The 24,804-nt window shown below is 41.5% G+C and overlaps 1 protein-coding gene across 1 annotated transcript; it reads left to right on the top strand.

The window, feature by feature from the left end:
* Nucleotides 1–5,453: 5,453 nt before the first annotated feature.
* On the top strand, nt 5,454–24,781 carry COPB2 (COPI coat complex subunit beta 2). The gene is made up of 22 exons (XM_081863615.1): nt 5,454–5,577; nt 7,954–8,091; nt 8,483–8,569; nt 9,333–9,459; nt 10,688–10,836; nt 11,517–11,663; nt 12,001–12,100; nt 13,501–13,643; nt 13,871–14,070; nt 14,255–14,365; nt 14,779–14,867; nt 14,961–15,067; nt 15,261–15,404; nt 16,306–16,436; nt 17,615–17,822; nt 18,087–18,197; nt 19,119–19,333; nt 20,850–20,942; nt 21,029–21,209; nt 21,322–21,390; nt 22,561–22,650; nt 24,452–24,781. The coding sequence occupies exons 1-22, from the start codon at nt 5,575–5,577 to the stop codon at nt 24,542–24,544; spliced, it is 2,736 nt and encodes a 911-aa protein (XP_081719741.1). The 5' UTR covers nt 5,454–5,574; the 3' UTR covers nt 24,545–24,781.
* Nucleotides 24,782–24,804: the final 23 nt, after the last annotated feature.

Below are 24,804 nucleotides of genomic sequence, written 5' to 3'. Positions count from 1 at the left end.
ACAAGGGCCTTTTGCATCGGAGTTCCAGCCCTTCGCAACCAGACAACATGAACTCTCAGCTCATCGCGGCTGTCTGCTGTGGGGAGACCGTGTCGTGATTCCCCAGGGACTCCGTCAGCGCGTCCTGGAGGCTCTGCACGTTGGCCACCCGGGAATTGTCAAAATGAAGGCGTTGGCTCGGTGTTACGTCTGGTGGCCTAATATGGACGATGCCATCACTGCCTGGGTGTCCGCCTGTCAGGCGTGCCAAGAGTCGAGGCCTGCACCACCGGCAATTAAGGGACACACTTGGGAGACGCCAAAGACACCCTGGTCGAGGGTGCACATCGATCTGGCTGGCCCCTTTCACGGCCGGACCTTTATGGTAGTGGTGGACGCCTATTCCAAATGGCTGGAGGTGGCCCTGATGCCCTCCACCACTACCGAGGCCGTCATCCGGGTGCTGCGAGGCCTGTTTGCAACGCATGGGTGTCCTGATGTCCTTGTCTCCGACAACGGGCCGCAGTTCACGTCAGGCACGTTTGAGCGGTATCTTTTGGGACTGGGCATCCGTCATGCCCTAACGGCACCCTTTCATCCATCCAGCAACGGGCAAGCGGAGAGAATGGTGCGCTCGGCAAAAGAGGCACTGGCGCGCCTGGACCGGGGAGACTGGCACGAGCGGGTCGCTGAATACTTGTTCGTGCAACACATCACCCCTCATGCGGCCACAGGGCGGAGTCCTGCTGAACTGCTTATGGGCCGCCGCCTCAGGTCACCGCTCGATCGGCTGCACCCGGACTTTGCCGTGGCCGAACCCCCAGGCTGTGCCAACGCGCCACGGTCATTTGTCCCAGGAAACCAGGTCTTTGCCCGGAACTATGTGGGGGACATTCCTTGGGTGCCAGCCACAGTAGTGGGAGTCACTGGACCTCGCTCGTACCAGGTGGCACTCGAAGACAGACGCTTGTGGCGCCGGCACATAGACCAGCTTAGGCGCAGGGTTGGGGACTTGGACACTACCGTGGTGCCCCCAACTGCGCCTGTGGCTCCAGAAGAGACACTTACAGATGGCGAGGCTCCACCTACACCTCCCTCGCAAACTGCCAGCGTGGAGCCGAACCAAGCCACTTCAGAGGGTCCGCCAGACTTACCACAGACTCAGACCACTCCACTTGCGGAGGCTCCACCCACAGCAGCGGATCCAGGGGATTTGGTTTCAACGCCACCTAGGGTCGCACCACAGCCTCAGCAAGAACTGTGTGGCCCTCCGGACTTGGCTACCAGTCCCCGGCTGTCTGGCAGAGTTTCCAAGCGCCCAACTTATTTAAAGGACTATGTTGTTGGACATGTATCACTGTTGGTCTAAGTATGGGAAATGTAACCGATATGCTTTTGTGCCTAATTGAACCATTACGCGTAGTGCTGTATATAAGGAAACCATTACGATTGTAACTAACGCCTTATCTCGGTGGGGAGGGGTGTTATGTAGTGAAGTTTCACCCTGGGCCAGCAGGGGGATACTGTAGATAGTTTTCACTCAGGTCTGTAGATAGTTTTCACTCAGGTCCACGTCAGTTATTTTAGGCGGGAAACTCTGGGTTGTTGTTGCTACAATGTTGACAGCCGGCTGCCTATAAAAGCAGGCCAGCTGGGCCGAAATATTGGGAAATAATAGAAAAAGATGGAGATAATTGGAGGTTGCAGAGTATGGAGAAAATAAAAGATAAAGTGCGAGATTGGTTACATTATGCTCAGATTAAAGAAGTCTTTAAGTTGGACAAAAAGATAGGATTTCAGGTGGAAAAATCAAAGTTAGAAACAGAACTGTTAGAACCCAGCTCTAAGATACTTTCAAGAATGTATAACTTGCTGCTAAAATGGAATACACAGGATGAAACGGTCAAATCAGCTATGATAAAATGGGCACAGGACATAGGGTACAACATCATGTTTGCTGACTGGGAAAAGTTATGGACCACCGGTATGAAATTTACGGCATGTAATACCTTGAAAGAAAACATTATGAAAATGATATACAGGTGGTACATGACCCCAGTCAAGCTTGCAAAGATATATCATTTGCCTGATAATAAATGTTGGAAGTGTAAAGAGGCTGAAGGAACATTCTTTCACCTCTGGTGGACGTGCCCTAGAGTGAAGGCTTTCTGGGAAATGATATATAACGAGCTGAAAAAGGTATTTAAGTATACCTTTCTTAAGAAACCAGAGGCCTTCCTCCTCGGCATTGTCGGCCAGAGTGTGCAAAAGAAGGACCGAACCTTTTTTATGTATGCTACAACAGCAGCAAGGATACTTATTGCTAAAGGCTGGAAAACTCAAGACTTGCCCACACTGGAAGAATGGCAGATGCAACTGATGGACTATATGGAACTGGATGAGATGACTGGCAGAATCCGAGACGAGGGAGAAGAATTGGAGGAGGAGAACTGGAAGAAGTTTAAAGACTATCTGCAAAAGCATTGTAAACTGTATGAATGTTAAGAAAAATGTAAGATCTGTAACATCAAGGCTCTAACAAATTAATAACCTTTATGTATAAAAGTCAATGTAATTGAAAAATAAGATAAATTGTGGATAAATGGTATCCTATAATTAACCTTTGACAAAAGAAATCTAAAAGATTAAATTTGAGATTTGAATATTGGGAAATTTTAATTAGATAAACTAAATTAAGTTAATAATTTGCTGGTAAAACATATGAGTCTAGAGAGTAGGAACAAGAGGCGTGAGGAAGTCCAAGGATGTCTATGAAATGATGATATCTGAAATTGATATGTTTTTATATATATTTATTGTCAAACAAAATTTAATAAATATTATTTTTAAAAAAAAATAAATAAAAGCAGGCCAGCTGAGCTGTTTGCTAGTCAGTTCTATTCCAGCTTACAAAATAAAGAGCTGCTTTGGAGAAATCGCTGTGTCGTCTGCTATGTCAACCCACAACTTAACAGTAATCAAGTGGAACAACAACAAAACCAAAAACAGTGCTTTTGTTCAGAGCTCCAATCAGTTTGCTATGCCTTCCTCCTACCTGCTATGCCTTCCTCCAACAGGTCATTCTCTCTCCTACCTGCAGTTTTGTTTTCATTTTCCAACAGACATTCACCATTCTGTAGTGACTGAGTATGTTCAGTCTTTATCAGGCTGTGTGTGTGTGTGTGTGTGTGTGTGTGTTGGTGGCTCATTTTGTGCTGGCAGTTGGCACTCACTGCCCGAGTTATTATTCATTCATTCATTTATTTATTTCCATTTATGAATTGCTTCCTGTAGAAGACCTGTGGGCACCACAGTTCAAGAAGGACACTGACAAACTGGAACGTGTCCAGACGAGGGCAACCAAAATGGTCAAAGGCCTGGAAACGATGCCTTATGAGGAACGGCTAAGGGAGCTGGGCATGTTTAGCCTGGAGAAGAGGAGGTTAAGGGGTGATATGATAGCCATGTTCAAATATATAAAAGGATGTCACATAGAGGAGGGAGAAAGGTTGTTTTCTGCTGCTCCAGAGAAGCGGACACGGAGCAATGGTTCCAAACTACAAGAAAGAAGATTCCACCTAAACATTAGGAAGAACTTCCTGACAGTAAGAGCTGTTCGACAGTGGAATTTGCTGCCAATGAGTGTGGTGGAGTCTCCTTCTTTGGAGGTCTTTAAGCAGAGGCTTGACAACCATATGGCAGGAGTGCTCTGATGGTGTTTCCTGCTTGGCAGGGGGTTGGACTCGATGGCCCTTGTGGTCTCTTCCAACTCTATGATTCTATGAAATTAACAATAAAAACATCCACAATGGAAACAAATATAAAACATGAAAGATTTATAAAAACAAAGCAATTCGATATTTTTAAAAACTGTATCAAATCCAATACAGATTCAGCATGGAATAAAAATCCTCACTTAAAAGACTTGTTAAAAAAGGAAGGACCTCAGTAGGTTCTGAAAAGACATTTGGAGGAAGGGATGATTTTTTTATACTGCTATCTAGGATGCAGGGTTTGAGTGTTCCTTATCGGTTCACGGCTCTTATGGATGACTGTGGAGCAGTGATATCTAAACGAAGAGCTGAGTCTTTTCTAAATGGGATCAATGGTGTACAATTTACAGATGGATCCCATGTGGGTACAGACTTCTGTGTTCCAACATTTGGGTCCAAAAAGCCCATTGGCTAGATGGGTTTCGATAATGTCTGCTAAATTGATGGTTATTCAGTTGACATAGGAGTGGATTATGTGTGTGTGACCTTAACAGTTTCATGCTCCTGTTCCAGATCCCTTAATTACCCAAGTATACATCATTGTTTCCACCTGAGTGAAACATGTATTGCTTATTTTGCGTTTCTTAGTGGTATTGAGGTCAGCTGGATTATTTCTGAAGGCAAATAGGTAGATGGAGGGAAACGAAGCACACTTGCAGATAGAATCACAGAATTCTAGAGTTGGTAGGTGTTATGTACTGAGTTGAACAGGATACAAAATGCAGCAGTCTGATTGGTCTGCAGGAGCCACCCAATCCAGCTCCAGGTGGAAGTGAATCCACAACCTGATTGGCCTACAGGAGAATCCCGGAATTAGCCAATCACGTGCGGCCCATTGTGTAAATAGTGTATAAAGGTAAAGGGACCCCTAACCATTAGGTCCAGTCATGACCGACTCTGGGGTTGCGGTGCTCATCTTGCTTTATTGGCTGAGGGAGCCGGTGTATAGCTTCCGCATCATGTGGTCAGCATGACGAAGCTGCTTCTGGTGAACCAGAGCAGCGCGCAGAAATGCAATTTACCTTCCCGCCGGAGCGGTGCCTATTTATCTACTTGCACTTGACGTGCTTTTGAACTGCTAGGTTGGCAGGAGCAGGGACCGAGCAACGGGAGCTCACCCCGTCATGGGGATTCGAACCACCGACCTTCTGATTGGCAAGTCCACGCTCTGTGGTTAAACCACAGTGCCACCCGCATCCCTAAATAGTGTATATAAAGCAGATATTTTGGGAGAACTTTCATTCCTCACTACTATGAGCTAAATAAAGAGCATGAAATCCACACTCGACTCCGAGTATATTTCAGTAGGGACCACGAGGATCGTCTAGTCCAACCTCCTGCAATGCAGGAATCTTTCACTTAGAGTTGGACTCAAACTCAGAACCCTGAGATAAAGAGCCTCATGCTCTACCGACTGAGCTATCCCACTTGCTAAATTCAGCGAGGCTCCCCTTAACAGAGCAATCCTATTCACAGCTACTGGGAAGTCGAATTGTCCACTTAATATTCACGGGAGGTAGAAACGCGCGTGCTTTCCCCCCATTCGAGCAGCGCCCATAGAAAGCGGATAAGTCTCTCCGTATCTGTGTGTGTCTAGACATACGCGGTCACTCTGCCCTTTTTGGCTCCCTCTATGAACATTCCCTTCCGCTCCACCCATTGGCCGAAATAGAGGCGACTAGGCGGAAGGGCTGGTGCTCTCGCGTTGTTCCCCCGCTTCTCGCGGGAACCGCCGCAGCCGGAAGCTCCACGTCGGTGAATTGGGCTGTGAGGGAGACGAGGAGCGTCGGTGGCCGCAGCCGGGACTGCGCGAGCCAGAGCCATGGTGAGCTGGGCGAGGAGGGGCGACGGCAGCGGGGCCCGAAGGCAGGAGGCCGGCTGCGTCTCCCAGGGAAGTGGGCTTGGTGGGTGGGGAGGAGCAGGCGCTGCTGGAAGCGGGGAGAGAGAGGCCTGCCAGGCGGGGCCAAGGATCCCCCGTCTTTTTAAGCCGCACAGCAGGCAGAAATCCGGCAGGTGAAGTGTTTCCCGGCATGGAGGCGCCTTGACAGGAGGAGGCTCACCTGCTGGTTTCTGCCTGCTTTGATTATGGGGCGGGGGGCGGGAAAGGTGCCTCTCCTGAAGCTCTGAGCGGATTTACCTCTATCAAACTGCCTGCATCTTTCGTGTTGTGCAGCGCAAAGTTCACAGCCAGCTCCCCTTTGGAGCCCATGGTTGTGTGTAGGCTCCCTTTGTTCCAGTGCTTCTTACATTCACAAGTAGCGTCTGGACTGGTGGTGATGGAAGAGATATTGGGGGTGGGGTCCGAGTGATGGTTGATGGTTCAATGAAAGCATTTGCTCAGTTGAAAATGGCAAATTCTCCTGGCCACCACTTACCAGCTGTCAGCCTGTTCTCATCTGAAGATGTGTGAAAGGCAGGCAACCAGTGCTCCCCCCCCCCTTCTTCTTCTTCTTCTTTTTCTTCTAAAAAAAATAAAAATGCTTAGGGGTACTCTCATTTTCCTACCCTGTTTAGGAAATGTTTAGGGGCACATTGAAATACTGCCCCTCAATGAGGCCAAACTTTGATTCACAAAATGTTTAGGGGTATACGTACCCCTGCGTCCCCCCAGAAAAAAGCACTGCCTGCAAGCATTGCTGTACAGTAGTACCTTGGGTTACATACGCTTCAGGTTACAGACTCCGCTAATCCAGAAATAGTACCTCGGGTTAAGAACAGAAATCGTGTGGGGCCGGTAGGCCCCATTAGCTAAAGTGGTACCCCAGGTTAAGAAGAGTTTCAGGTTAAGAACGGACCTCCAGAACGAATTAAGTACAGTGGTACCTCAGGTTAAGAACTTAATTCGTTCTGGAGGACTGTTCTTAACCTGAAGCACCACTTTAGCTAATGGGGCCTCCCGCTGCCACTGTACTGCCGCTGTGCGATTTGTGTTCTCATCCTGAAGCAAAGTTCTTAACCCGAGGTAATATTTCTGGGTTAGCGGAGTCTGTAATCTGAAGCGTATGTAACCCAAGGTACCATTGTAATTCACACTCTTATGTATCCTGTGTACATATCTTAAACTGAGGGCTCTGCGGTATGGATAGTAGCCCGATGGCCAGGCATGTGGTTAGGGTATTGGCACAGTTGCTTCCTGTATGTAGTGTCCCATTTCATGCCTGCTGAAATGGAAGTGCATTGTCTACAACAGTCTTTCCCAATCCGTGGCCCTCCAGATGTTCTTCTGCAACTCCCATCATCCCGTTAGTCTTGCTGGCTGGGGTTTATGGAAGTTAGAGTTGAAAACAAATGGAGGGTGAAAGTAAGCTTGCACATTTCTGGGTTTTATGAATTGTATAAATAGGTTAGCTTAGATTTATCCAAGAGGGTGTGAGATTTGATCGAAGCAGTATAATAAAAATGCCAGTTATAGAGACAGATCTGTGGACCATTTAGCCCAATACTGCCAACTTTTACTAGCAGCAGCTTGATTTATATCAGGCATAGGGAAATTCGGCTCTCCAGATGTTTTGAGACTACAATTCCCACCATGTCTGACCAATGGTCCTGTTAACTAGGGATGATGGGAGTTGTAGTCCCAAAACATCTGGAGGGCTGAGTCTGCTTACGGCTGATTTATATGCTTTTAACTGGAAGAGCCTGGAGTCAAATTCATGCAGTGTGCTTTGTGGGTGACCTGTGAGTTTTCCTGGATGTTTGTATATATACTAATGGGGCATCAGTTGTTTTTTAAAAAATCCTACCTAGTACTTCTATTACACTTGCCAAAAAAGGGCAGTGCACAAAGGGCATGAACATTCTCTTTTATCTGTGTCACTTTTTGTGAATATTGTAGCAGTATAATTTCGTCCTAAACTGTTCTTTCATATCTGAAATCCTCACACATTGTCAAAATTCTTAGCGTAGGACTAGGTATATGATGAATGTGTGTTATTTTTCACAATAATGTTTTAATAAGCTGACAGCTGTTGCTGATTTTAGCATGGCCTGGGTAAACTAAATCTTTGGGCCATTCCAGAGAACAGTCTGTAAGGGAATGAATGAATGAATGAATAGGTTTATTGCAATCAGGCTAGTGTGAACCACTTATGTAAATATGACTGGCTGTTTAGGTCCTGTCCAGTTTTCTTTCAGTATAAATATATTTAACCAGCTATTGTATGTGTTTGTAACAGCCTCATTATATTCTTCTGCTATTTAGCCTCTTCGACTTGACATAAAGCGTAAGCTAACAGCTCGATCTGATCGAGTGAAGAGTGTGGACTTGCATCCCACAGAGCCATGGATGTTGGCTAGCCTTTACAATGGTAGCGTATGTGTTTGGAACCATGAAACACAGGTAATGTGTGATATAAAATATGTTCAGTGAAAAGTTGTAAAATGATTATTGATATTAGGGCCCAATTAAATGTGATTAGGGAGATTTGTGATCAGGACTACTTGTGTTTTATGAAGTCACGGGGTCCTCTGAATCTGATTGGGATTGTGATATCACATTAAGACCATTGAACTGTGTGGTGTATTTATTTTCCTAAGAATATTAAATTTATGAAGTGTTTGAAACATTTTGCAACTTATTTATGTAACTTTTGTAACTTATTTATGTTTCTAGAATATTGTCCATCGTGTTACGACAGTTGAAAAACAGCTATCTGAAATAGCTAAAGAGATTTCTAAAAAGCGTTTTTTCATGAATAAAAGTTAACATAAAATGTAAACTTTGTTTTCAGACATTAGTGAAGACTTTTGAAGTATGTGACCTACCAGTGAGAGCATCTAAATTTGTGGCAAGAAAAAACTGGGTTGTTACAGGAGCTGTAAGTTATCTTCTTTCACTAAGAATGTTTTGTTGTTTATTTTGGAACCTTGAAGCTACTAATCAATTAGGGGTTTGCTTTTTGAAAAGAAGGATATTTAAGTGGTAAGAAATTCTGAATTGCAAATTTAATTGCAGAGGAACCTTATGGACTGAGGCTGGCTAATGATTTTTAAGAGAGATACAGTGTGGTATAAGGAGCTATATTAGCAAAAATATAGGTATACAGTCCACTAAAGCAGAGGTGGTGAACCTGCGGCATTTCAAATGTTGGGCTTCAGCTTCCATCAGGCCCAGCCAGGATGACCAGTGGTCATGCATGATGAGAACTGTAGTTCAGCAACAGCTGGAGGGCCAGTTGTTTTCCCATCTCTGCACTAAAAGATATGCAAAGTGATGCTAGGCGTTACCTTTTATTTTTTTAAATGTATCTTTCTGTATGAGGGAAGCTTAGAAACAAGTTTAATAAAAACAATGCAAGATCAAAACCAATAACGTTGTGAGTTGTGTTCCATTCACACAGTGGGACTTCCCTTCTGTTCCTGCACTTCTCCGCAATCTGCTCTAGAGAGTCCCCCAACTCTTTGGAGCAGGTTTTGAGAGTGCATGGGTAGGACACAGAGGAGAGAAGGGAAAGCTCTATTGCACAAATAGAAGTCTGTTGCACAAGCAGAATGGCAGCATTAGATACAATCCTTTATTTGGAAATGGAAATTCAGTTTTCATTTATAGAGAAGCTGATTTTTATTGGGTTTTTCTCATAGGATGACATGCAAATTCGGGTTTTCAACTACAACACTTTGGAAAGGGTTCACATGTTTGAAGCACACTCAGATTATATCCGCTGCATTGCTGTGCATCCTACACAACCTTTCATTCTAACTAGCAGTGGTAAGAGTTTAATTTTATTACTAAATGTTATTTTAATGAGTTATTCTTTTTTAGCAGCATCTTTAGAATTTTGTAAGAAAATAAGCTGCGTACCTCCTTGAAGTAGCAAATATTTTAGCGACTTCAGAACTTGTAACAAGATTGCTGCAGAATCCTACCGGAAGCTATCAAACAGGGTTGACAAAACATTAGCCTTCCAGATGTTGCCAAGTTATAATTGCACAACTGTTGTCCGTGCTGGTTGTGGCTATTGGGAGTTGTAATTCTGCAGCATCTGGATGGCCACAGGTTAGTCATCCCTGATTAGAACTAGATCCATATTAGCTGGCTTATTGTCTCATAGTCTTCCTATTTATGTTGTTTTATATCTTAAGTTCCCCAGATCTTTGCATTATATGCTAGTCCCATTTTAACATAAACCTAGTTTCTTCTTACAAAACATAAGTATTTATGGTTCTCAAGCATCTGTATTCAGTTATCCAGTTCACTGTGGTAGGATGTAGTCAAACCTCAAAGAATTTAAATGTATGCTGCTGCTGATAATGATGATGATGCATATCTATGCATCATAAAACTCTCATTATGGGGATGCAAAACTGGGGCCCTCTACATTTTGCTTGCCTTCAACTCCCATCAACCCCAGCTTGCATGACCAAAGGTCAGCCATGATGGGACTTGCACCTCAACAACATCTGGTGGGCCACAGATTTCCCATCCATGCTCTAGAAAGAATATGTCATAGACATATTTAATTAAGAATAAAACTTGACCAAACAGCAGCAACTCAGTATCTGAAAGAGAAACAGTGCATGCTTTCCTATGGCGCATCTGAATATAACAGTAGTTTGGGGAGGAGGCTTAGCTGTGAACCTTTTTGGGGGGCCAGGTAGGATCAGAGAGAAACACCCTCTGCCAGGTTATGTCTAGGGAAAAGAGGAAGGGAGCGCTGTCAGATCAATGGCACTTAGGCATGATGCAGTCCCGCTGGCATATTTCATATTAAAGAGGAGAGTGGGACTGCTAAACAGGTTACTGTAAATTTGATATCACTAGAATGAGTAGACTCTTGAAAAGTGATTTTGTAAAGATAAGCTTTTCAGCCATATTGAACTCTTCAGGTAGATGTTCAGGGAAACAAAAGAAAAATAGTATTAGGTTATTACTATTTTTCTTTCCCGTTGGTGCTTATGAAGTGCATAATGGAAGATATTTTTTCTCTCTCTCCTAGATGACATGCTTATTAAGCTGTGGGACTGGGATAAAAAATGGTCCTGTTCTCAAGTGTTTGAAGGGCACACTCATTATGTGATGCAGATTGTCATAAATCCTAAGGATAATAATCAGTTTGCTAGTGCCTCCTTGGACAGAACAATCAAGGTAGAGTGATTTCTTACTTGAAAATCAGAATTTTAAATTTAAAGTGAAATACTCTTCTTATACAGTGGTACCTTGGGTTAAGTACTTAATTCGTTTCGGAGGTCCGTTCTTAACCTGAAACTGTTCTTAACCTGAAGCACCACATTAGCTAATGAGGCCTCCTGCTGCCACTGCGCCACCAGAGCACGATTTCTGTTCTCATCCTGAAGCAAAGTTCCCAAGGTACTATTTCTGGATTAGGAGAGTCTGTAACCTGAAGCGTATGTAACCCGAGGTACCACCGTATTGTAGGTGCTTAACAACTGCTTGGAGGATATAGCATAAACTGTATTTTGAGTCATTTTAATACTCTGGGAAGATTTTTTAAATTTATCCGCACCAGTATGCATCCAATACAAAGGTTGGTGCACATGATACACTTGTAGTGTAGATTGTGCTCAAAATAGTGTGATCCCTGGGTTTACCTTTTGATCTTCTTATCATAGGGGTAAATGTCATCACACAGAATTCGGATGGGACAAAATATGCCCCAGGATTTAACACAGGCTTCTAATTATACTGCTCCCTTTGTTTTCTGTTCCAAACACATGAAATTAGCCAATAGTGATATGTGAAAGTTTGAAAAGGGTTTCCTGGGTTTCATTAGACCCAGTCACCAATCATTTTCATATTCTTGCAAGGTGTGGCAGCTTGGTTCTTCATCACCCAACTTCACTTTGGAAGGCCATGAGAAAGGCGTAAATTGCATTGATTACTACAGTGGAGGTGATAAGCCGTACCTAATTTCTGGAGCAGATGACCGCCTAGTAAAGATCTGGGACTATCAGGTATGTTGTGTCCTACTGTTCCTATACCATTTATTTGCATAATATTGAAAAAGCAAAAATGTTATGGTTTTGTGTTTTTTAAATCAGGTATATGAATATTTTTTTCATTGGCCGTTTTCAGTTGAAGATTATTATATTTTGCTGGAAGCCACTCAGAGTGGCTGGGGCAACCCAGTTAGATGGGTGGCATATAAGTAATAAAGTTGTTGTCATCATCAGAAAGGTCTAGTTAGGTACTTTGTAACTGTCATTCAGTTTTATAGTTTATAACATCATATGTTAAAGAGTGCTATCAAGTCTTTGTATCCACAGCTTCATTTCTTTTTTCCCTTTGCAGAATAAAACATGTGTGCAAACTCTTGAGGGTCACGCACAAAATGTGTCCTGCGTTAGTTTCCACCCTGAGCTTCCCATCATCATCACTGGCTCTGAAGATGGTAAATTCAGCCATTTCTTAATTCCTTTTAGAGTGCCAGTTTATTTCCTTATGGGGGTTTTCTGTAGCAGTGAGAACTTAAGATCTCACCAAAGCTTGACATGGGCATTTTTTTCCTTTCAGATGCTTACAAATTACTTGAGACAATTAGAAGTAGTCCTGTTATAGTTTGTATAGATGCGTTGCAGAGCCAAAGTGTAGGCTTGTTAATGGGTTTCTTTGTGAACTGTTTTCATTTACAGCTCCTTTATTGGAGCAGCATTGTAAACAAAAGTGAAATATACCTAGAGGCTGTGAGTTTTAATAAGCACAAAGGCTTAAAGGGGGTATAATTACAAATAAATAAATATGAAATGCAAGAAGGGTAGAATTGTTCCATGAGAGATATTTCTATTGTGCAGATTTAAATTCTTCTCAGTTAGAAATGTCTCAGAAGTGATAAACAAATGCTTAATACTCTGATTGGAAAATACTTACCTTTTATAAAAAGACTGGAGAAGGCAGACCTGGCCACAGTCATTCATGCTATGGCAACGTCCCTCTAGTGTATCTCTTGTTAGACTGCCTTGAAAAAATGTACAAAAGCTACAGATGGTTCAAAATGCAGCAGTTACTTCTAATTGGGACTGCAGTAACTATGATGATAGTTAGGTTCAGGGATTTGTAAGTTATTTAAATGAAAAGGGGGTGCTGCTAGAACCACACGCCCCCTCATCATTTTTGATGCCCTCCACAAATTGGAGGACAGTTATCTGAAGCAGGGAACCTCCTGCACACGTGATGGTTATCTACACAGTTCTAAAACGTGCAGGGAGCCTCCACGGGTACAAGGGAGCCTCCCCGCTCCAGAGTATGCCCCCTTCCAACTCATTGAAGGCAACAGAAGACTGAGGGGCAGTGGATCTATTGTTCTCGTCCCCACAGCTCCTGTGCCCTGCCCCCAATGTATTGTACACAGGTTACAAACACCTGGAGAGGGCAATTGTGCAAGTTTTATTGAGTATCTGTTTGTTTCTGGCTCTATCCTGCTGTGTTCTCCTGCAGGGGAGAACAGGATAGAGAGCTTTTTCAGGTATGGCACCACGCATGTGGAATCACCTGGCCCAATAGCTACTTGCCTTTCTGTGGACAATGGAAACATAAATCTTCAGAAAAGTTTTTGATGATGCTTTCATTCTTTTATTTCATTATGATTCTGCTCCTTTATGCATTTAGGCAATTTGTGCAGTTTAGGTATTTGTTGCATTTTATTTTATAGTTTTATTCTTTGTTCTTTATGTAACCCAGTTTTGCACAGAGTATGAAACAGTGTATTAATGATAATGATTGGGGGTTGGGTTCCTCCCCCCCCCTTTGAAGTATCTAAGTAATGCTGAATGCAATAACTCTGCCACTGCATAGGAACTGTTCGGATTTGGCATTCAAGCACTTACCGTTTGGAAAGTACTCTGAATTATGGCATGGAAAGGGTGTGGTGTGTGGCGAGCCTGAGAGGATCAAATAATGTGGCTCTGGGATATGATGAAGGTAGCATCATTGTTAAGGTATGTGCCTTAGAAAATATTTAACTCTGCTAGATGTCCACTAGTGGAATAATTACTTGGCATGTTTTTATTAAATAATTGGGGTCAGTATACAGAGGACACCACTCTTATTTGTAATACTGCATTGGAGACTTAACTGTTGGTTGTCAATGTCAAAAGGTTTTTAAGCAAATTGGTTTATTGACTATTGTATACATCTACTCTCCTCATGCTTCCTTCCTTGCTAGCTTGGCCGTGAAGAGCCAGCCATGTCAATGGATGCTAATGGCAAGATAATTTGGGCTAAGCATTCAGAAATTCAGCAAGCTAATCTGAAAGCAATGGGGGATGCTGAAATCAAAGACGGAGAGAGACTGCCACTTGCTGTGAAAGATATGGGCAGCTGTGAAATATATCCTCAGACTATTCAGCACAATCCCAATGGGCGGTAAGGGATTTCTTTTTCTGAAGATAAAAATTTAAACCCGTTCATTAATTTTAAATTCTGTTTAGGACCAGAAACATTGTATGTGTGTATCTTTCTGATCATGCTTTTCTGAGTTTTACAAGTCTTACACAAACCTTCCTTGCATACTGTAATTTACATTTCTTTTGTTTTTACTACCTTGCAGGTTTGTAGTAGTGTGTGGGGATGGTGAATACATCATTTACACAGCTATGGCACTGAGAAACAAAAGTTTTGGTTCTGCTCAAGAGTTTGCATGGGCACATGATTCTTCAGAGTAAGTCCTTTGTTTAATCTTAACATTATTATGACGCTTTGTTTTGGACTATGAACAGCAATCGCCTTTGCATAGCTCTTTGGTCTGCTGTTGTTTTTTTTAAAAATTCAGTATGAAATCTAAAATGTGCAACCAACAGTTTTTGTAGTGGCTGCATCCCAATTCAGTTTATGGCCTAGGTGGAGGCAAGGACACATGGCCTGTGGACTGCATCCAGTTAATTTAAACCTTATTCCAGCTGTCCTTTCACAGCTGTTTTGGCAAAAGGGGAATAACCTGTCTATACAAGTCTGCAAGAGAACATTGGCAGGATCTATATGGCCAGTGTGCCTAGTATTGACTGCTCCTGGCCTTGCTTGTTAATCTTGCTGAATAAGAGCTTGGTTCTACTGAAATCTTTTGTTTGTGTGCAGGTATGCAATCAGGGAAAGCAACAGCAGTGTCAAGATATTTAAAAACTTCAAAGAGAAGAAGTCTTTTAAACCTGACTTTGGAGCAGAAGGCACGTTATGCATTTTATCTTCTGTACCCATCTTAGCTAGTTTTAAACACTGTCCAGAAAGCTTCTAATTTCTTCTGCTTGTGTCCCCTGAAGGTATCTACGGTGGTTTCTTGCTGGGTGTCCGATCTGTCAATGGCCTGGCATTTTACGACTGGGAAAATACAGAATTGATACGCAGAATTGAAATCCAGCCCAAACATGTGAGTTTTGTTCCAATTGCAACTTGCTGATTAATTAAAGCTTACCTTGCAAGGTCAGCTGCTGTTAATTCTGAAACTTTCAGAGTCTTAAAACAGAACTAGTGTGCTCTATCTCTTTTGGTGCCACAATAGGCTTAATTTGTCTTTTAATCAGAGCCCGAACCTTAAAGGTTATTGCATTGTTTTGATGTAGATTTTTTGGTCTGATTCTGGTGAGCTCGTCTGCATAGCCACTGAAGAATCTTTCTTCATTCTGAAGTACCTTTCTGAAAAAGTTGCAACAGCCCAAGAGACACATGAGGGAGTCACTGAAGATGGCATTGAAGATGCCTTTGAGGTAACTACACTTATTGATTAATGGGCTTTTTGGATCTGATTCTGTCTTTTAAACCATTTATACTGCTGTCAACTAACAGACTAGCCATGTGATATAAGGAGAATGTGGAAATTGACAAGATGGATTGACTTGGAAAATTAGCTTTGGGACACACACAGTCATTTTAAATCATTTAGATCCTGTTTTCTTTAAGGAAATCAAAGTGGTATACAATAAAAATAAAAACAGTGTAAAATGATATACAATAGACAATATAATACAATATAACCAGCCTAAATACCCATGAGGTCTCTAAAGCCTAATTGAAAAAGAAACAATTTAATTGTTCTCCTAAACATCAGCAGCAAGGGAACCATATTAATAAGGCTTCATGTGAATAAGAATCGTACAGCTGTCTTGATCTGTATAGAGCAGGGCTGGGGATCCTGTGGCCCCTCCAGGTGTTGTTGGACCCCAGCTCCTGTCATTCTGACCTTTGGCCATGCTGGCTAAACTTAATGGGAGTTTGGAATCCAAAAATAGCTGGAAGGTCACATTCCTGGTTCAGAATATTTTGTTGACAACAAAGTTAGTGAATGAGCTTTGGTCTGTTGGATTTTAAAAGATCATTAGGCTACTTTGTACATATATGTCACATGGGACTTCTTGTACCATATCCCACTACTAGGAACTGTGGTGAATAGGGAATTTGAACTTTTGTTAATCTTATCTGTGGTGTAGTAGAAGAGGGTTTTTTGGTGGATTTATATTTTAAGCTGAACTTCCATTAATATGGGACTCTTCATCACCAAGCCTATGGAGTTGACCCATTTATATAACTAAACTCTTTTAATGGACCCAGTGCCTATGGAGAGTTTAGTAAACAAGATTGTCCTAAGCCTAAACACCTTTGTTCCTCCAGGTCCTTGGTGAAATTCAAGAGATTGTGAAAACGGGGTTATGGGTAGGCGACTGTTTTATTTATACCAGTTCTGTGAACAGACTGAACTACTACGTTGGAGGAGAAATCGTCACCATTGCACATTTGGACCGGTGAGTGTTCAGCTATTCATCAGATATAGTTCTAATTGATATGAAATTACCTGTTTATTTGCATATATTTTAAAATTTTCTATATGGAGGTTTTATGATGGCCTATATTTGTAACGCCTAATAAAGGTTTGGCAAAGTAAAATATGAAATTATTGCTATTAAGTGTAGCATGTTCTACTTCTTTGATAGTTCAATGCACATTGAGCAGAGTTCTGTGGCAAGAAATAATTACTGTGCCAGTGATGGGCAGAAATGTGGTCCTTAAGCAAGAAGCTATTTAGAGTGTAAATCTGACTGTGGGATGCTCCAGCAGCATAGCTTTTGTGTTGCCCATGTAGCCTGTTTCTTGAAGATTATTTTGTCTTTTAGATATGGCACTAAGTCAGGTGTGGGCTAAACTTTAAGATCACATACTAAGCTAGGTGTGGCCCTCTAGACATTGTCGAACTACAACTCCTAGCAGCCCTGGCAAGCACGGTCAATGGCCAGGGATGATAGGAGCTGTAGTTCAGCAACATCTGGAGGACCAAAGTTTCTCTATACTTGTGCTAAGCCATAAATTCTTCCTATCCGTCACTGCTGTTATCTCCAGTGTGTTACTACTTAAGGAAATGGAAGAGTTTCAGAAATAAAATTCCTTTGAGGTGGGGTTGGTCTCCTCACTGATCTGGAGTTTCTGTACCTCAGCATACTCACAGTTTGATAGAGACTCACTATCCTTAGCATATCAGTCCAATTCAAGTGAATTACATAATTTCCTGATAATTCAGCGTGCAATCTTAAGGACTGTGATGTTGATGGCCAGAGGAGTGCAGGTTAGGATAGTATGTTAATGGCTCTCTTCTGGCCAGCAGGAGTGCTGGGGGTTGTAAGACCATTGCTATTGCCCATGCTAGTAGAAAGCTGCTGCCAGCTGTTGTTCCATCAGCAGTGGAAAGCAAAGCATCCCAGTTGGGTCCTTGTGCCTCTCTGCTACACCAGCCAGGATCTGATGCACTAAATATACTGAAGAACCAGCCCACCACCATCTTCCCGAGCCAGTGGAGCTTGGGATGTGGTGGTTCAACTGCCACTTTGCTGTTTGTTGCTCCACATTAGGATTACTCTGCCAGATGATTTCTCAGACTGAAGTTATTCTAATGAATGCAATCTCTCTCTCCCACCCCCTTTCCTTAAAGGACAATGTACTTACTTGGATATATCCCCAAAGACAACAGACTTTACCTTGGTGACAAAGAACTGAACATAGTGAGTTACTCCTTGCTAGTCTCGGTGCTAGAGTATCAAACTGCCGTGATGAGGAGAGACTTCAGTATGGCTGACAAAGTTCTTCCCACAATTCCAAAGGAACAGAGGACCAGAGTTGCACACTTCCTTGAGAAGCAGGTGAAAACATTTGTCACATTTTATCAAATTAATCTTTGGTCAACAAATATGGATTAAAATACTGGAATTGGAAATGGCTGCAAATTTAATTTGGCGGGGTGGACATATCTATTATGCACTTAAATGCTCTTAAATACAAAGTAAATAATCATGGTGTGTGTTTTTGGGTTTGTATAAAAAGGGAGATGTATTTGTGTATCAATTTTTGCTGTGGTTTGCTAAGAAGATTCCTTCACTAATGTCTTTTTTTACTATAATATTCAGGGCTTCAAACAGCAAGCACTCGCAGTATCTACAGACCCAGAACACCGCTTTGAGCTTGCTCTTCAGCTTGGTGAACTTAAGATTGCATATCAGCTTGCAGTGGAAGCAGAGGTATGCCGACACCATTTTAGAAACAAAGGAGGAATTACCAATGGCCATGTTAAGATGCAGAAGAATAGTCTCTTATGAAAGAAATGTTTTGGCTATAAAGGTCCACCTGTAGCAGCAAAACAGAATACCTACACCTGCCCCACCTGCAATAAAACATGTCTCTCCTGTATCAGTCTCTGCAGCCACAGCAGGTGCTGTAACTCTCCAGTGGTTTGACTTTACCCTCGAAGGTGCATTCTTCCATTGTCTCTCGAGACAAATGGATGCCAACGTACAGGTGCAAAGTCAACCTGGTTGTTTAGTGTCAAGGCTGAACTGAATTTACTGGAATCTGTGCAAAATATTGATTGCCCACTGAAGTTCTAGAATTCCTGATTTTTATATTGTTGTAAAGCATTAAACAAGATTATTTGACATGATCTCTGTCTGTCATGCTGAAGTGAGAGCAAGATAGCTTTCCCCAGATTTTGACAGCAGCAAGCAGCTTAATTCAAGTGTTTTTTAAAATATATTTTCTGTCTTGCTGCTTATCTGGAGTATCTTGACTAGATTGCTCAAATGATGTTTCAGTGGTATAAGATAGTCCACATGTCTAGGATAGTCTCAAGATCTACCCAGGTTCATAGTTTTTGGTTTACAGAGCATAGTTTGAAAATACTGAGGCAGTGAAAAGTTTTCTGTGGGCTAACCAAGAGTTAATTTTTAGAAGAGGCATACCCATAGTTCTTGGGTGTCAAAATAGTGCAATAAGTATCTTCTCTTAAGGCATGACCATGTGCTTTGAATGAAACATTCACTGCAAGTGAGGAACTATAGATGAGAAAGCTGAGATAAAAAAACTAACTGGGCTAAATTTAGTCTGTATAGGCTTCAGAACAATGTCAAACACGGCTGATGTGGAATTGCTCTCTGTTTACGCAGTCTGAGCAGAAGTGGAAGCAGCTGGCTGAGCTTGCTATCAGTAAATGCCAGTTTGGCCTTGCCCAAGAGTGCCTGCACCATGCGCAAGACTACGGTGGCTTACTGCTGTTGGCCACAGCTTCAGGAAATACCAGCATGGTGAACAAGCTGGCCGAAGGGGCAGAAAAAGATGGGAAGAACAATGTCGCATTTATGAGCTACTTCCTGCAAGGAAAGTAAGTAACAAATAATCTCTCATCTATACTAGGGGTGGCTAATCCCCAAACTGAATGCACACACACCCTTGGCAAATTTTTGATGGTGATATTATCACCATCATCATTTTATTTTGCTGATGTGGTTTCCTACTGTTGCACTTGACTTGTTCCTACAGAGAACTGCCCCCAAATTGCTTTGGCATTAGTTCTTCTTTGCCAGATTTGCAGTGCTTTCTGAATCACTCAGCAGTAGTAATCTTTTTCTTCTGCTGCTGGCTCAGACAGCTGAGTTGTGTTGACTGACAAAAGATCTGACCTCTGGTCATTCTGCAGAGCAGCCCAAGGCTAACTGTCGTGAGTTAGCAGCTGATCAGAAGAAACCAAGAACAAATGGCAGTAGTGAGTGGGCAGTTTAAAAATTATTATTATTATTATTTATAAAAAGTTATTAATAAGTACCTGAAACAGAGGAAGGGGGATGGAAACCAATAGGGAAAGAAGGTCAATGAAATCCTTTAATTTTGAGAGAGCCAGTATTGGAAAGACAATAAAATGGATTATGACTTAAATGGACATGGGAAAGGGTGTGGGTGTAAGGGAATGGATTCACTTATGAGGGAAGACGAAGATGGAAAGTAAAAAAGTGCATGTGTGCAGGATCCAATATTGAAAGCTGTTCAAAAAGAAAATCCAGAATTTATCCATTGTCTATGCAATTGAACATCTCTATGCAAAAGTCCTGTATAACAGTGGTGTTAATTATGTTTCCTGTGTTGTTTATAACACAACTATATACCACGAAGAGGCCCAGGGAGTATGTCTGGCACAATAGCATCAAAAGCTGCTTGCCAGTGCCAGTATAAGACCTACATACATCATTTTATTTGTATGCCACTTTTCCATAGTTAAAACCATGCTCAAGGCAGCTTACAACATGAAAAAATACATAATTACAAATGTAACAAAAGTAATCATAAAAAATAAATAAAACATCAAAAGGTACACAAGCAAATCAAACTGTTTCCCAACATAAATTGTAATCTAAAACAAAGATAAAATTAATATAAATAACAGCAACACCCCCAAGCCCCTAAACAGTACCCCAGTCCAAGAATCTATTCAAGAGCCTCAGTTTTTGTACTTGGAGTCAGTCAGGGTCTTGCCCTCCCAGTCCAGGTGGAAAAAGGCCTGCAAGGCAGGGAGCAGGTCTTCCAAGACTCACAGCCAAGATGGTATAAGAGAACAACCTGTTTCTTCTAAGTAACCTTAGCAGCTTTATGCCTGATCCCATGTAGTTGCTTCATATGATCAGGGCATTAGACATTCATTAGCCTTTAAAACCACATTGCCAGTAACGTTGAACACAATGGTTTGCTATTAGCATAATCCTCTGATTATAGTATTGTCACATTTGTGTTATACTCCAGTAATGGGTACATTTTAAAAACTAGATTTTACTTTTATTTTTGCTTTGTTTTATTTAACCAAACCCAAACAAATGAAAATGTGACTTTCTTTAAATGTACTATTGTAGGCTTGATAGTTGTCTTGAGCTGTTGATTAAAACCGGACGCTTGCCAGAAGCTGCTTTCCTAGCACGGACATATTTGCCGAGCCAAGTTTCAAGGTAACTTTGAAGTGTTAGTGTGTGTTTTGTAAAAATATTTTGCTTATAACGGAGGTGCTTGCAATGACCATCTGTTCCATCGATAGGGTTGTAAAACTATGGAGAGAAAATCTCTCTAAAGTCAACCAGAAAGCTGCAGAATCGCTGGCCGATCCCACAGAATATGAAAACTTGTTCCCTGGATTAAAGGAAGCTTTTGTTGCTGAAGAATACATCAAGGCAACACAAACTGATTTGCGGCCAGCCAATAAATATCCCCTAGTCACTGTAAGTAGATACAAGTTATGAGCAATGTCATATAGAATCTGGCACAACCTTGAGAATTATTTAGTGTCAGCAAAAGTCTCTACTCAAATGATATATTCTCTTTCTTTGGTAGCCAAATGAAGAGCGAAACATACTGGAAGAAGCTAAAGGTTTCACACCCAAAATAGGGGAAGCATTGCAGGTCAGTGGTAATGAAATTCTGGAGTAAGAGTTATCTCCACTAAATGTTCAAAATCCTTACTTCCACAGTGTAGACTGTGGCTTTTTATGGACTGTGTTAAAAAAAACAAAACTGAGCCATTTAGATTGCCCGCCCTCTTTATATTTTACATTTACTTTGGTGATAAGCAATTGCTCTGTAATTGTGTTCTTTTCATACCATGTTACCTTAATATAGAAACCATTATGGATAGCATTGGCACTTAGACACATGCAGATAATTCTGTTGCTGTCAGTTTTCCTGATTTCTGTGTCTGAATAAATCGGTTGTCTTCCTGAACATTGCTGCATTTCTTCCCATCACAGTTGCTTTCAGCACTTTGAAATAGCCCTGAGCAACAGCTCCAAAATTCTGTTTTCTTTTTATTATTTATCGCTTTATGAGGCCATCCACATATACTTCACAACATCTAAGAAGATTGTCCTTCTAGACTAAATTTTGAGAGCAAGGGAGAAGGAAGGGTAGTAAGAAAGGAATGGCGAGCAAATGTTGCACATTCCAGGAATGAGAGACCTGGTTCACGTCACAATAAACTATAGTTTGCTCTAATGAGAATTCTCAGGCTTGAATGCTCTGCTCCAACAACCTGATAGAAGTTTAAAGCTTTTGATCAGTTTTGAACATTTTGCAGTTTTTCATTACATCTAACTACGTGCAACTGTGGTTAGTTCCAACCAAAGTTAATTCAAATAAACCAGGATCTGAAACTAGCTTTGAGATCCTGGTATGTTAACTGTAGTTAGGGCAAAGCTGTACCTGTTTAAATATAACCAGACATTTTAAGCTTCCTTCCCTATTGAGTGTGTGTTAGAAAGATGGGTAGCTCACTAGAGTTTATTTTTGTCACAACCAGGTCATTATTTGGTATGTCATCTGAACAGGGCGAGTATCAATTAGATCAGGAGTTCTAAGAGCAATAGGTAAGATTGTAGGAACAATGTCTTAATGGAATAAAATGGTACATAGTCTTTCCATATGTTGCCTTCTCTCAAATTTGCTTTTGTGTAGGGCTAGTATTACACGCTTTCTTGCTGAATCCGTTTCTTTGGGTTACGCAACCTAAGAACGGGATCCAGTTTTTCCTTATATGAGCCTTATCAAATATTTAAATATTTCCTTTTTTGTCATAAGGATTCAGAAGAGGAAGAACTAGTTCCTAAGCCTGTGATAGTGCCTCCGGTTGCAGGGAAGGACCCAATTGAAACAATAAAAGATGAAAAGGTAAAAGCTCAAGTGCACCATGAAAAATCCTAAAGCTGGGAAGGTTCTAATCCCAGTAGCAATCCTTATTTCTCTTGTTCCAAACTGTCATTGGAAGTTTCAAAATTAGACTTTTTCTACAGGCTATACAGAATAAGAGTAAGTCAGCAGAGCTTTAGATTCAAGACTGGCGATAGCAAATCTCCCTCCGTGTAATAAACTGGCACATGAGGTTAAGCTTGGTTTAGTTACTTTTGCAATGTACGAACATTAAATGCAGATCATTTGGGGAGTGAGACAATCTAGAATTCTACCATTACATTTCCATTCTGCATAAAACAATTCAGTGACAAGCTAACTCCATTCTGCAATTTCCCCCACTTTGCTCACTTTCCTATGTTACATTTTTCTTTGAGATCAGATTTGTACTTGAGCGCTCTTGAGAAAATAACACTTTCACCAGAGTGTGGCTAAATGTTAATCTGACCTCTTTAGGAAAGTTTGCCATTGGATTGATTTCCTCTTAATTTAATATAGAAACTTAGTAGTTGTTTACATTTCTGATCAGTACATCACAGTACATCCTTACTGCATGCTCTTGGCTGCAATCAGATTTTGTTTAGGATGGGTGTTCTTAACTTGGGCACATGAAGCTTGTTTGCAGAGTGTGTGCTTAAAAGAATGCTTCCTTCAACTTTCTCCCACATATCCCTAATGTGTTTATACACCATGATCAAGTTGGACTGCAAAACTGAACGTTCCCTAACTCTTTCCAGCAAGATAGGTATTTATGATATCCAAGATTAGTCATATTCCCAGTAGATCCATTGAAGTCAGTGGACTTAAGTCATGCCCAGAGTATGACTAGTGTTGGATATTGCCCCTTATCTTGTCATCTAAAGCCATAGATTTCAGGCTTGAACCTAGCTACATAAAAACTTGAATTCTTCCATTCAGCTTGTTAGCTTTTGGTTCTTTAGGACAGAATCCAGTGTTGCACAAGTAGGTTTCCAGTTGTGCCACAGGACTTGCATTCCTCTCCTCCTCCCCCATTTCTGCTCCAGAGTCCTGAAGCAGATTGAAAGTGTGTAGGAGACAGTGAAGTCCCATTGTGCGAGCAGAAGTCCATTCTCATATGTGACAGCAGTGGATACAACCTTAAAGTAGTTCTATCAGCACACAAACCTACTTCTCAAGGAAGTCCTTATTCAGATGTAGCTCATTGTCAATGTGTCAGAGATCGTGACTAGCCTAACAGAACACAGGATATCTTTGATAAAACCAGTCTTGCCAATAGCCTCATTTTAATCTTGCTGCTGACTTGCTGTACTGTACCAAACCCTGCCCCATCCTCATCTCTACTGCCTAAGTAAACTTGCTTCTGCTTGTGGAATGTGTAATATTTTAGATATTAATGTAAATACTGTCCCATTATACAGCCTCTAAAACTTCCTTAATCACCATTGCTCAGAGTGTAGTGGCCCTGTTTGGATAAGTGTTCTAGGTTTCACAATTCTTTATGAAGTCAGAAACAAGTTATTCATCCTCTTCCTTCAACATACAGATTGTACATTGGTTTAAATCAGAGTTGCTTATTATACCCAAATTTTGGGTCTGTGTTTTATAATAAGCAAATATATATAGCAGGCCCATAGTTGTTTAGGATGGTGGTAGCAGGATAGTCCAGTATCACACTAAAGCAGTAGTTGGAGCATTTCAACTTGCAGAAATAAAATAAGTAGTTCCCAGTAAGTAGTTCTTTAGCAATGATAGATGCATGGTATTTAGTAAGCCATTTTCTTCTATGTACTTCCTGCCACAGGCATTATTGGAGCTGGATGAAGATTTGGATAACTTAGACCTGGAGGATATTGATACTACCGATATTAATTTGGATGAAGAGATGTCTGACTGATTTTTTTTTAAAAAATGACCAAATTTCTTACAAATTTCTTTCCCTAAACTTCATTTACTGCAGTCTTCATGGTGGAAAGAAGCTTGGTTTTTAAATGCAAGCTGGATCAAGTAAGTAGGGTTAGACCTGTGAAACGCATTGCAGTATCTATTTCTGTTGTGTAGAACTCCTTAGATACTATGCCAAGCTCTTGTCACATGAAGACCATGCCTTGTAATAAATGTCTTTTAAAATGTAGTTTCCCTTTTAATGTTTTGATT

Source organism: Podarcis erhardii (genome assembly GCF_964252035.2).
Source record: "Podarcis erhardii genome assembly, chromosome: 5".
NCBI classification, from domain to species: domain Eukaryota; kingdom Metazoa; phylum Chordata; class Lepidosauria; order Squamata; family Lacertidae; genus Podarcis; species Podarcis erhardii.
The sequence above is the reverse complement of the archived record's forward strand: the minus strand, read 5'-3'. Positions and strand labels throughout refer to the sequence as shown.